At 39.9% G+C, this 14,453-nt stretch overlaps 1 protein-coding gene across 2 annotated transcripts in view; it reads right to left on the bottom strand.

The window, feature by feature from the left end:
• dse (dermatan sulfate epimerase) overlaps positions 1–14,453 on the bottom strand; it is a 38,655-nt gene that overhangs the window by 7,606 nt on the left and 16,596 nt on the right. For both annotated transcript variants that reach the window (XM_088402802.1, XM_088402803.1), the window contains 3 exons: positions 9,847–10,100; positions 6,169–6,408; positions 2,182–2,389 (listed from right to left, as the gene is read on the bottom strand). In XM_088402802.1, coding sequence (XP_088258928.1) covers positions 2,182–2,389; positions 6,169–6,408; positions 9,847–10,100 — 702 coding nt within the window. The remainder of the gene's footprint in view (positions 1–2,181; positions 2,390–6,168; positions 6,409–9,846; positions 10,101–14,453) is intronic.

Genomic DNA, 14,453 nt, shown 5'->3' on the forward strand with positions numbered 1-14,453 from the left:
GCGTTTTTGGTTAATTGTAGTTATTTTCTGTTGCCATCAATGTCTCCATGCAACGCATCAATACTACAATGCTGGTCTGCTATTGGTCGGCGTCTCCTAACAGAAATGCTGGTCTGCTATTGGTCGGCCTCACTCTTTTCAATATGGCGGAATGGTAACGCTTTGTTCTATCGTGAGTGGTTACAAAACCATATTTATAGTGCATTTTACTGCTTAATTCAAACTTGAATGGGTTAGCCATGGGTCCCAAGATTGTTAGTGATGTTAAAGAGAGAAGTAAGAAGGGGATTTATATGGAAACGAAGCTGGAGATAATCAAGAAATACGAAGCTAGCCGAGCCTAGGCTACCCTTACCATGGAATATGGGCATAACAGGAGCCACTCAAAGGTAAATAAATAATTTCTAAATTTTCTATTTATGATGTTTTCTGATTGCATACATGTATATTATACATAGGTAGCACTTATTATACTATTTTGGTACCAATTTTTAATATGTATGTACAATTTTTGATGTTTTTACCTGGGATTCTAAACGCATTGGCTATTTACCATAGGTTTTAGATGCCCGTTAAATGGTGAATTTGCCTTACGAGCCCAAACACGGAAAGGATTAATCTCGTAACATGAGGGCCCACTGTATTTATAATAGCTCATGCATTCCACAGGTCGTCCTTTGATGGCTGTGAGAATGTAGCTTGGTGTCTGGGTTGTAAAATCAACGATCATGTCCTTTGTCTTTTATGTGTTGAGGACCAGGAAGGACTGATCGCACCAACTGCTAAAACCCTGCAGTACTGGGGTATGCTTCTGTTGGTGCAACAGGTTAACAATAACAGTGTCATTCGCAAATTTTAAAATATATCTGTTGTCATGCGCACTCCTCCACACGTTTGTGTACAGGATAAAAAGCAAAAGGGAGCAAAAGTCCTCCAGGTAGATTCACCATGTGGTTCCCGGGAGGATTTTCAGTTTGAGTGTGATGGAGGCACAGGAACGATCTCTCTGGGCTTGTGAGACTCATTAGCATTTTTCTTATCTTGACAGGACTTCAACTGCCCCAAGTGTTCCTCTGCACCCATCTTCTGTGCCTTGTCCTGGAGTCCCGCAACAGGTCCACCCAGCTGAGAGTGCCAGTTCTGGCAGGCTCCTCAGAGGTATGCTGCTTTTGGCATTTGCGCTTCTGTACGACTGCGTGCTTCTGGCGACTTTTGCTCCCCTGCTCACGTGCTTTCTGGTCAGCCCATATCTGCTGCCTCCATCAAGGCCACAAGGGCCGAGTCAGTCCCCGCAGTCGCTGCGCTGCTCTTGGTTCGGACCACAAGGTGGTTTAAACCTTGGTTCGAGGGTACAGGATTCAGTTCAGACACCGGCCCACCAGCCTTTACTGAGTCAGTTAGACCGTCATCGCTGATGGGGCAAAAGTCTTGGCGCTCGACCAGGAGCTCTCTAACCTCCTGGCTAAGGACACGGTCAAACCCGTGTCCTCCTCAGAGCATCACAGAGGCTTCTACTCCCAATGCATCCAATCAATCATCACCTTTAGAAGTTGTCCTTTTGCATGTTGAGCAAATTAATGATGCATTGTAATATTAAATAGAGTACATTATGAGCGTATATGATGACTAAAAATGCATTCAAAATATTCACTTTTTTTGTTGAGTAAAACTTTCATCCCAACAACTCGCTTTTTATTTCCCAGTGGAAGAGGCTGCTCTTGTGTAAACAAAAGAACACAGTCATGGCACGACTTGCATTTTATGCAACAAAGAAAACATTCATATAAAACCCTGAGACTGATAACGAATTAATTTAGATTTTTCACAGATGTTCGGATGACGTGGTGATCTGTCCACATTTGTCCACATATATAACTTGTTGAAATTACTTTGAGATAAGAAACTCCAGATCATTCGAGGCAGCTTCACAGGGGATCCACTAGCAACCGTGTTTGAGTAAAAACTTTTATAATTGCAATTGTGGGCATCGCCAACTAATCTCTTATTTTCAAACACTTTGATTATATTTGCAGCTTGGAAATGTAAGTCGAGACCTTAAGTTGTTTTTGTAAAAATCCAAAAATGCACATCTGTCCAACATTTGCAATTTATCAATAACTCACAACTAATATAATTGACATATGCCTGGTTTAGTCATAACACGACATTACTAAAACTCACCAGATGAATTCGGTGTGAAGAGTGCACCATCGCTGGCCTTTCCCAGCTTGGCCCACTCCATCTGTCACTCTGTTTTGATGAATCAGATCAGCCAGCCAGTTCCCACTACCGTTACGCATTACAAAGCGGTCCAAGAAGACCAGCTGACTTTCTGGCCCGTAAAACCAATTGTAGTTGGAATCAGCAATGGCGACTGTTCTCTGAAATCCTAAAAAAAAAAAAAAAAAATTTCAAACAGCAAAAAAGCACCACTTACTGTAAGTGGTGGCCATTTATCAACTCCTATAAACATTTACATACATTTTATTCTTGCTACAGACTGGGTTTGACTTTGATAGTCAAAATTTCAGCTTTTATTTTTAGTCATTTATTTTCTATTGCACACCTAAGCAACACAACACGCCTGTCACCCAAATACTCTGGCTCATTTGGGATCCAGTTGCAAACTGGACTGCCACAATGACTTTTCTTGTAAACTAGTCACTGATAGTAGTTGTCATCAGTAACCGAATTGAATTATTGAGGCAAATTGAGGCTTGTCATTTTAGAAATCAGCTGCTCTTTAACTATTAGAGACACTTCACAATGTGTCATAAAAGCTACCATGCTAATTACCCACCGGAAAGCACATTCAGGGCAGAAAAAGCCAGAAAAGACAGCTTTGGATAAGCAACAGTCTGAGTTGCAGAATGATCAATTGGTGCTGAAAGAAAGAATGGTTTTTAAGTGAAAACGTGGGCAATGACGTTATGAAAGCACCAAGCTGGGTGTTAGCCTGCATGCTGCTAAAGTTCCCAATGTTTACTAGCATAGGTTAGCCAAGAAGGCTTGCAAGACAACGTAATGTAACTTTATCTGAATAGCACATTTACACAATGATGAGGCTCAGGGGAAAAGTGGTTTGCGGTCGCGCTAACCACACGCTTCACAATTCAGAGCCCTGAAGTCAATTTCAGCTTGCACCAGCCCTCCTGTGTTGAGTTTGCATTTTCTCCCCAAGATCATGTGGGTTCGCTCTGGGCTTTCTCCTACACACCAAAGGCATTGTGGTAGGTGTATAGGACACTCTAAAATTGTCCTTAGGTGTGATTGGGTGATTGAATGGTTGGTCATCACTTGGTACCCTGCGATTGGCTGTTAACCAGTTCAGGGTGTCACCCGCTTACTGCCCAAAGACAGCTAAGATAGGCACCAGCAAGCCTGCGACCCTAGTGAGGATAAGCAGCTTTAGAAAATGGATGGATGGACGAGTCAATGCTTTTTTTTTTATAGTTAAATGACCAATAGAGTGTCTTTAAACTTCCCTAACTTCAATACATGGCGTGCTCTGTGTGCGCGTGTGTCTGTGTGTGTGTGTGTGTGTGTGTGTGTGTGTGCCTGTGTGTGTGCCTGTGAGTAAGTATTGAACCACTGCCATAGGTGGCTTTCGTTCCTGATTCGCCCTGGCTCTTACACGGCTAACCAATCAGCTGCTGCTAAGGGTGGGACAGTGCTGGAACAAGGCTCCATTAAAGACAGACTGAGTGAAAGATCAGAGGCATAATGCCAGATTTTATTAGCCATAAGATTAATAATAACAATTAAAAAAAAGGGAAGATGCAAATATGCATCAAAATAACTAAAACGCCACCGAAGATTGACCCAGTCGATAATTGGTTCACCCCAAGTATTTTGCCTGTGACTTTACAGAGGAAAAAATGTGCAGCATTTTCCCTCTGAGCAATCAATGCTGAAAGACAGTGTCTTTGCATCTGAGAAATTCAACAAAGTGACAGAAAAATATTGTGAAGTACAGTAATCCCTCGCTGTACAGTAATCCCTCGTTGTATTGCGGTTCATCTTTCACGGGTTCGCTGCTATACAGATTTTCTTACATTGTGGATATATTTTTTTTACAGCTCATTGTGCTCTGAATCCTGACTGGCTCAGGGGCTTTACTGTTGTCTCGAAATAAAATATTGACGCTGTATTGTATTGGTTTTTCATTTGTCAATTTATTACAAAAAGCAAGAGGATCCAAAAGCTTGCTTTCGTCTCTCCTGTGTCTCTCCTTTAACTGCTGTGTGCGAACGTGCTAGTAAGCACATTGATTGACAGCTTGGTCTCTGGGAGCCGATCACGTGACTCGTAGGCTTGCCGAGAGCAAACGCACACACGAGACACACAGACAGCAACGGAGAAATGTGCAGCTTTGGAAATCTGACTTTTATTTGTTTTATGATGAATTGAAATTTCAAGTGTATTGTTATGACATAAGAGGCTTCACTTTAATTTGATGACCGGGCATATCCATTTATAAAAATCTTCTTGCTCAGAAAAAGAAAGAGCTTAACCATAACTCATAACAATGTGCGGGTTCAGGATGAAGAGGCATAGCTGGGACTGTGAAATATGTGAGTGACAATGTTTCCAATTTTGTGTTACTATATTAAAATTATTGTTTTAAACAAATTTGAGGCTTTAAAACAGGTTTTGATTTTTGGTTTTATTCTATAGTTAAGTATTGGATTGTAAAATAATAAAAAAAAAATAAAGCTGGCTACTTCACGGGTTTCACTTTGTGCGTGTTATTATTGGAACGTAACCCCAGCAATAAACAAGGGATTACTGTATCGTGGTTCATCTTTCACGGGTTCGCTGCTTCACGTTTTTTTTACAGTGTGGATATGTCATGTGTGTGTGTTTGCTCTATGCCTAGGCAGTGTTCAATTGTGCCACGAGGGGTCGGGGTCACCAGACTTGCGCACCTGTTCCCCACTACCCATCAGGGTCTTTTTCTTTTCTTTTGTAGCTCTCGCTACAGGAGAGCGACGCTGGGTTATTGCTTCGCCATACTCCCTGCGCCCAGTGAACTCTCATGCCTCGCGTCCCTCTCGCTCGTGATCTTTTGATTGGTACTTTTCTCTAGTTGTATTTTTGCTCGCTTAATGTTTTCTGTTGTTACTTTGTTCCTAGTCGTTCTCCTGTAGCCTCCGCCCCCTCGTTGCCTTACTCCTCAGTTGGACTGATTCCTCCTAGACGTTCTCGTCTCTCCCTTATTTCGTACTTTGTGACTTTAGTTTGTACTTTCCCGTTCCCTTTTTGGACAACCTTATTTTCCACGCCAGATGTCCGCTTTCTGTTGTAATAAACTCTTTCAACCCAACCCCTCGGTTGTCGGTCGCATCCTGTTCGGGCTCAGGGTCCCCCGTGACAGGATAATTTTTACAGCGCATTGTGCTCTGAATCCTGATTGGCTCAGGGGCTTTATTGTTGTCTCGAAATAAAATATTGAAGCTGTACTGTATTGGTTTTTCACTTCTCAATTCATTACAAAAGGCAAGAGGATCCAAAAGCTTGCTTTCGTCTCTCCTTTGCTCCTCCTTGAGTGCGCTCAGCTCAGCACACAGGTTGCAAACGTGCTAGTAAGTACATTGATTGACAGCTTGGTCTCTGGGAGCCAATCATGTGACTCGTAGGCGTGTCGAGAGCAAACGCACACACCCGGTCTGTGTGCCTAGATAGAGAGCAACGGAGAAATGCACAGCTTTGGAAATCTGACTTTTACCTAGATTTCTTTTGTAATAAATTGAACTTTCAAGTGTATTTTTATGATATAAGAGGCTTCACTTTAATTCGTTGTCCGGGCATATCGTTTATATAAATCTTCTTGCTAGACAGGTGGAGATTGAAATAATCCATCCATCCATCCATTTTCTAGAGCTGCTTATCACTTTCAAGAGAAGAACAAATTACTCCACTCCTAAAATAATGACTCCACTCCTAAATGAACTATTATTATTGTTGATGTAGTCATGACTAGTTGACTGATCTTGGTAGCCCTTGTTGGAAATATAAATGAAAGTTGACATTAATTTTGTGGCCAATATAAATTTTTCATGCCAAACATAAAATGGTTTTAGCTGACAGCACCTAAGGTGAAGTGCACCATACAAGAACACAGTTTCAAAATAGGCAAGAAAATGGGTATTATGATTTGAAAATTACCAGGAAGGATAGTCCTGTATAGGAAATTGAAGTGTTTTAGGAGCCAGGGGTTGTCGAAATGGCTAATGGAAAAGTGGCGCTGCACCAGAAACATGTACTGGAATAGAGAGCGTGTTGTATAGGTCCCATAAGCCACGCCCTCATACAGGGATCCGTCTGTGACATCCTGAAGAAGAACCATTGACTTCTCCATAATGGACAGGACCTGTTTTGTCCACAGGTAGGCTTCCTGTAGATAACCTTGAAAACAAGTTGCAATAACCACAGTATGTTAAATGCAGAATAACATCCTGTTTGTTCATTTGAATTAAAGCACTAAAAAAGGGGTGTGTAGCATATTTACTGTCCAGGTCTCGAGAGAAATGCAATGGAGAGCTTTACAGTGGGCCCCCGGTTTACGAACCCCCTGTCTTACGTATTTTTCATCTTACGACGTGGACCGCGGCGTTTTTTTGTCCCCCTCTTATGCAAAAACCTTTCGTCTTACGAACCATCCAACATGCCGGTGTGTCCACACTATTTTTTTTTGCTTTGCTGCATAAACAAAAACAACTTTTCTCAGATGTCACTGGAATGCCGATATGCTATTGGTCAATTAAGGCAGTCACGAAGATGCCGATATGCTATTGGCCGGCGTCACGTCAATCACAGAAATGCCGACATGCTATTGGCCGAACTCCCTCACCTTGCTTGATGGCACGAGCTGGTCCGTGTTTTATGAAGACTTTGCAAACTTTTATCTGTTAGACATGGCTTCTAAAATTGCAAGTGGCGGTAAAGGAAGAAGTAAGAGAATGATGACAATAGAAACGAAGCAGGAGATAATAAAAAATACGACGGACGCGCATGCATAGTTAACCTTGCTACTGAGTATGGCTGTAACAGCTCGACAATCGGTAGAATTTTCAAGAACAAGGAAGCCATTAAAGCAGTGGTTCTTAATCTTGTTGGATGCACCGAATCCCACAGTTTCATATGCTCATTGACTGAACCCTTCTTTAGTAAAAAATAAAATATGATTTGAGTGAGTCCGTACGGCGATCGAACCTTTAGATCGCCGGCTGCAGGAGCTTATTTGCCTGGATCGGCGCTCGGGAGATAACGGGCTAATTCCGGTGTGTGGTCCCGACTGAGAAGGAGGTCTCACTCTTTTGCTTATCCAGCGCTCTCAAAGCCGACCGGTAGGGAGTCTCACTCAGACACATATACAGTCCTCTCTAAGTGGTCTGATAGGGAGGTCTCACTCTGCTGCATAAACCAGCGACCTCAAAGCGGACAGGTAGGAAATCTCAGAGCAGGACGCTTTCAATGACTGTGTCCACTAACTGCAGACTAGACTGAGGGGTGGACCTCTGCGGCGGAGGCTCCACCAAACCCCTGAGACCGACTCACCGAACCCAGGTTAAAAAAACACTGCATTAAAGCAAGCAAGTGTTCTAAGGGCATGACTTTCCTTGCCAGGGGACGGACCTCGGTCAACAACAAAATGGAGAGGCTTCTACTATTATGGATTAAAGAGAAGGAAATCGCCGGTTATATGTTCTTATTTAAAAAAAGTTCTCGTTTGAAAATAAGTTCCCGTTTAAAAAAGTTCTCATTTAAACAAAAAATTCATTGTTTAAAAAAAGTTCTCGTTTAAGAAAGAAAAAAAAAATTCTGTTGGTTCATCTCTGCTCCCCTCCGCCTCCACCCACCACCAGCTCAAGTCACGTCGCCCCAAAGGTAAATGTCATTTTTCCTTTGTATATTTATGTTATTTAATTTAACTGTACAGTAGATTATGTTACTAATTTTTAATATGTGTATAAAGTCGTGATGTTTTTACGTAAGGTTTTTGCACGCGTTGCACGCATTCACTAATTAACATAGGTTTGGATTGCCTGTCATACGACGAATTCGAGTTATGAGCCTAGCCGCTGAATGGATTAAGGTCGTAACACGGGGGCCCACTGTCTTACATACTCAATTACACATTGTATTTAAAGTGCTTGGGACTCCAAACTAATAAAAAAAATAAATAAAAAGAGTTTTTGTTTAACAAATTCTGGTTAGCAGATAGTCAAGAACAGGTGCACACATGTTGTGTACATTTCAAGTCTATAAAAGGGCTGCACAAAGATATTTAATTACGAAAATCACTGACGAGCATATTTTGACAGACAGTATTCAGAACATTTGAGCAGACAATAGGTTTGATCTCAATTGAATAAATGAGCTAGTTTTAGAACAGCTCAATGTGCATGCTTTCGGACAAAAAAACTGAGTGGTACTGGCAGGAAAGTGTACTTTTACAAGCCAAAAGTTATGAACCGACTGGATATTTAATCACAAATATGGAAACAAGTAATTATTTATTATTGTTTTACCTATGATACCCAATTGCTACGTCACCGCAATGCTAAGCACTATTGAATTAAGATGTCACCACATACAACAGTTGAAAGAGGATGGACTATGAGATTAAAGTTTTATTACAATAATATGATACAACCATCCATTATCTGAGCCCAATGATTTATCATATGAGAACCTTTATTTAACCCGCATTAGAGTTTCAGCAGTAAACGTGAATCCATGAATTAGAAAAATAGCATGTTAGAGAAGATATGGACGTGAAATGTATTACACATTTATTATCTATTGCTAAACTATCCATTCCAATCTATTCCCAAAGTAATAGAGACAAAGACAAATTTGAAATGAGAAAACTTTCGGTGTGAAATTTTCGGTATGAAAGTAAAACACTCCGGAAATGTGGTGAGATTCTAAACTTCAAAATAAACCTTAGATTACCAAATATTATGAGGACACGCTTGCCTAAGGATGCTTTTATTTTGAAGTTCTTTCCAGCATCATGTCGCAGCATATTTCAACTGTTACAAATGAGACTAATTAAATGCATTACAATGCATTTTTAGCCTGAAAGTGGTATATTTTCTCCCCCACAAAAGTCGCACCACAAAATCGGAGGAGAACAGTCCGGGGCAAAATGTTTACTTGCTGTTGTAAGTATCTACTATAGCAAATACTCATATTAAACAGTACTTTTAACAATAATGATGATAAAAGCTAGCTGCTAACGTTCGCTACACCGAAAAAATCTACTTTTGAAACTTATGTTCCTACCCTTGCCAATTGAACTTAATTTTGAATATTAACATTGAAATTGTGGAATGTACTGTTTTTGCCTAAAGCATAAACATTGCATCACTATGCTGTGAAGCTAAGTACTAAATGGATTAAAATACAAAAAAGAGTCTGTATCTTATCATGTCTACAAAGGTTTACAATACAATACAATACAGATCAAATGATTTGTACTGTTTTTAGGCTTAAGACAACCTTCCACTGGATGTGTAATGAGCACAATGAACTTCATTTAGAATGGCAAATCCATATTTCCAATTATGCTGGTGAGAGTGATATAAAAGTATTGCAGTAGTAGTTTAATGCACTACAGTCAAAGTGTTTATTGTGCTGTGTACAGTGGAGAAACAAGTTTCCCCGTTCAAAGAAAATCTTACAGTCATTACCTGAGTAACTGTGATGTCAATTTAAGGCCACAGCCAGTGGCAAAAAAAAACACCCTCAGAGATTGATAAAAATTAGTGGATTTGATGATTAAGTCATATTTCACAATCCTGTAGAATGAAAAGAGATATGAACATTTATACTGACCTTGAGTCATATAAACCAGGCTTCCTGTGAGCAAAGCTACACAATTAGTTGGCTGATGGTTGTGTAGGTATTGAAATCCCCAGCCACGGCTATAGGATTTCTCATACATAAGATGTGATATCTTGCCGATCACCTGAAGAAATCGTTCCTGTTGGTCCTTGTTCAGATATTCAAACAAGAAGTCATAGGCTGTAGCAAACCCAACCAAAGAATGTGCCACGGGAACTTCATCCCAAGGGGCATCTTTCACCAACCTGCAGGACAAAAAAAGAGTTTTTTATTTTTTTTAGCACACCTAGGTGTCAAGTTTATTAAGTAGTAGTGGTGACTTCCAGCTCCTTCAAACAGGGGGCACAACAGCACATTACTGATGATTCTTTTACACAGTTTTCACACCGGATGCTCTCTGTGAAATAAGGATCTTGCTAATCTCAAATTTCAGTGTGTTGCAGTTTTAGTTGGGAAATGAACCTCCCCCATTTGAGAGAGAATAAACATGTGTCTAGATATTAATGGCTGAGTCCATTGATTTCAACCAAAATTTACAGGTATAAAAATAAAATCAACCATATATTTTTTTAAATTTATGATTAGTAAATTCGAATATAATTGCAAGGATGCAGATAGGCTTGATTGTGTAATTTTCGCAACACTCATTTCTGAATAGGACCAGCAGCTTTGTTACAAGTAATTAGGAACACACACACACACACCCACACCCACACACTCACACTCACGCACACATACATACATATGTATATATATATATATATATATATATATATATATATATATATATATATATATATATATATATATATATATATATATATATATATATTTATATATATATATATATATATATATATATCAACTGACATCATTATCATAATAAACTATAATAATTATAATAACTAAAATGTATTTCATTTCAAATTAATTTTTACTAAATATATATACAGTGGGCCCCCGGTTTACGAACTCCCTGTTTTACGTATTTTTCATCTTACGACGTGGACCACGGCTAATTTTTGTCACCCTCTTAAACACAAACCTCTCGTCTTACGAACAATCCAACATGCCGGTCAGTGTGTCCGCACTATTTTTTTTGCTTTGCTGCATCAACGAAAATAACTTTCCTCGCATGTCACGGAAACGCCGATATGCTATTGGTCTTATAATGTCACAGTCACGGTCTCAGTCACGGAGATGCAGATATGCTAATAGCCGGCTTCGCGTCAATCACAGAAATGCCGATAAGCTACTGGCCGGACCTTAATCTAGCTTGATGGCACAGCTGGTTGGTGTGTTGTGAAGACTTTGCAAACTTTATCTGTTAGACATGGCTTCTAAAATTGCAAGTGGCGGTAAAGGAAGAAGTAATAGGATGATGACAATAGAAACAAAGCAGGAGATAGTAAAAAGATACAAAGGAGGCGCACGCATAGTTAACCTTGCTAGTGAGTATGGCCGTAACCGCTCGGCAATATGTACAATTCTCAATAACAAGGAAGCTATGATAGCAAGCAAGTCTTCTAAGGGCAAGACTTTCCTTGTCAGGGGACGGACCTCGGTCGACTATTCTATTATGGATTAAAGAGAAGGAAATCGCCGGTGATATGTTCTCGTTTAAGCAAAGTTCTCGTTTAAGAAAAAAATAAAATAAATTCTGCGGCTTCGTCACTGCTCACCTCCGCCTCCACCCACCACCAGCTCAAGGCACGTCGCCCCAAAGGTAAATGTCATTTTTCCTTTGTATATTTATGTTCTTAAATTTAACTGTACAGTAGATTATGTTACTAATTTTTAATGTGTGTATAAAGTCGTGATGTTTTTACCTAAGGTTTTTGCACGCGTTGCACGCATTCAGTAATTAACATAGGTTTGGATTGCCCGTCATACGAGCAATTCGAGTTACAAGCCTAGCCGCTGAACGGATTAAGTTCGTAACACGGGGGCCCACTGTATTATATATATTTTTTTTAATTTATAAAATTATTCTCCATATTCTGTTCTTTTCGTGTCATATTATATCCATTTGGCTATGCTCCTTCTAGTGTTGTAGTTTTAAGTTGGAGTTTTTAGCCGATTAGAATTCAGCTAACTTGCAGTCTGTATGTAATCTGCTTGCTCCCTGAGGCGCAAGGGCATTCGCGTCAACAGTTGCGGGCTTTTGCGCAAGCACAGATGGAGATGTGAACGGCACATATAATTTAATAGACAGCTATAATAGCCAACAGAGTCATAAGATCGCCATCTAGAGGCTTCACATTGAATGTGACGTGAGTGGATGCTCACGGTAGGAAGGGGGTGCAATGCTCAACAAGCAAGCTACGCGGTGTTGGCTTTGCCTGATTGATTTAGAGGGGTCGCATAGCTATTAGCTAACCTGTTCTGATTTGGCAAAATCTGCTGGGAATGCCTTTTGTTTGCAAAGGATCGATTTGGTGTTTGGAGCTACACTATATTTGCAAACTTCAATTTTTTAACCAAAGCAGCAATGAGACACGAAAGCACAGCTGGACACACATGCTAGGATTGCTTTTAAAAACTTTTACTTTTGGGTGGATACACTGTACAACTCAGTGCAAAGAGAATGCTTGAGCATGAAGAGGTCAAGAAAAAATGGGAGATATTGAAAAGACTGATCGATTGTTTGTTTTTTTGGTGAATATTCATTCACTTTTAATATGTTTGTGTTGTTTTTAATGTTATGGGTGACTCCATCACCTGGAACATTAAGCTTAAAATGCCAGCCACCGTAATGTGTATTCCTGGGGGCAGAGCACCCGACACTGAAGCTAATCTTAGGGAGCTGACATGCAAGAGGCCTAGACACCAGCTTAGTGCAAACAACACTAGTTACTCAGACAAAGTGATACATGTCGGCTCCAACAATACTAGAATGAGGCACTCTGAGATTACAAAGAAGAACATAGCTAGGACTTGTAATCTCGCTAGAAAGATGAGTCGGCATTGAGTTATTGTCTATGGCCCTCTGCCTGCGAGAGGCAATGATGAGAGGTTTGGCAGATTATTCTCGCTGAACCAGTGCATGGCTAGTTTCTGTAGAGAGCAGGGTTTCCAGTTTGTAGATAATTGGCCCTCTTTCTTGGGCCAGCCCGACTTGCTAAAGATGGATGGCCTTCACCCTAACTGGGAAGGCCCCATCACTCTTTCTAGAAACATAGATTACTGTTTGAGCCTTCCATGACTTCTCACATTAGAGCATGTCGGGTCGCAGGCGAGTAGCGAGCCTGTTAGAACGGGTGTGGAGTCCTTAAAGCTAGAATTAACGTGCACTAGGCTGGACTGCTACAACACACATAGCATACTTAGTCTAGGTCACTGCAATCCACACATTGTTTCAATACCTAATGCTGAATGCCCTAGTGATAAGATTTCTGCTGAGGTGGTGTTGATTAAGGAAAGTAGCCGTGCCTCCTTAACATGCCGGATTAGTGACATAGTACCTAGGCGATTATAAATAATAATACGTGCGCTGAAGCCGTCAGCAATCAAATTCCTACATTACTAACATTGCGATGAGGTTTTCTCAATTACTCAAAATACAAACCAAGCCCCAGCCATCAAAATCTTGTTAGCATTAGTATTACCAACATGAAGACTCAGAATAGTTCAAGAAAAATTTCCCAGTTTAAATTCGGCTTCATAAATATTAGGTCACTCCCCTCAAAAGCCCTTCTTATAAATGATCTTATTACAGATCACAATCTTAAAGTGCCTGGTCTATGCAAAACCTGGTTAAAACCAAATGCAATTATATGAGGCCTCACCCCCAAACTTTGTGGACTCACATGTTGCCCGTCCTTGTTAAAAAGGGGGAGGTGTCGCCCTAAATTCAGAATCTGATCTTAAACTTAGCACGAGCACTAATCACGCCTTCACGACATTTGAGGCTCTCGTTATACGATCGAGCTCCTCACCACCATTCTGTGGTAGTTATTTACTGTCCTCCCGGTCCATACTCTGGATTATTAGATGAATTCCCTGAATTTATGGCTGATTTAATAACTCATGCAGATAATATATTAATTATGGGTGACTTCAATATTCATTCAACTCCCCACTGGAGCCACTTACTGTAGCATTTCAAGCGATAGATAGATAGATAGATAGATAGATAGATAGATAGATAGATAGATAGATAGATAGATAGATAGATAGATAGATAGATAGATAGATAGATAGATAGATAGATAGATAGATAGATAGATAGATAGATAGATAGATAGATAGATAGATAGATAGATAGATAGATAGATAGATAGATAGATAGATAGATAGATAGATAGATAGATAGATAGATAGATAGATAGATAGATAGATAGATAGATAGATAGATAGATAGATAGATAGATAGATAGATAGATAGATAGATAGATAGATAGATAGATAGATAGATAGATAGATAGATAGATAGATAGATAGATAGATAGATAGATAGATAGATAGATAGATAGATAGATAGATAGATAGATAGATAGATAGATAGATAGATAGATAGATAGATAGATAGATAGATAGATAGATAGATAGATAGATAGATAGATAGATAGATAGATAGATAGATAGATAGATAGATA

This window comes from Hippichthys cyanospilos, chromosome 20, assembly GCF_059441005.1.
Source record: "Hippichthys cyanospilos isolate Australia breed blue-spotted pipefish chromosome 20, RoL_Hcya_1.0, whole genome shotgun sequence".
In the NCBI taxonomy this organism is placed as follows: domain Eukaryota; kingdom Metazoa; phylum Chordata; class Actinopteri; order Syngnathiformes; family Syngnathidae; genus Hippichthys; species Hippichthys cyanospilos.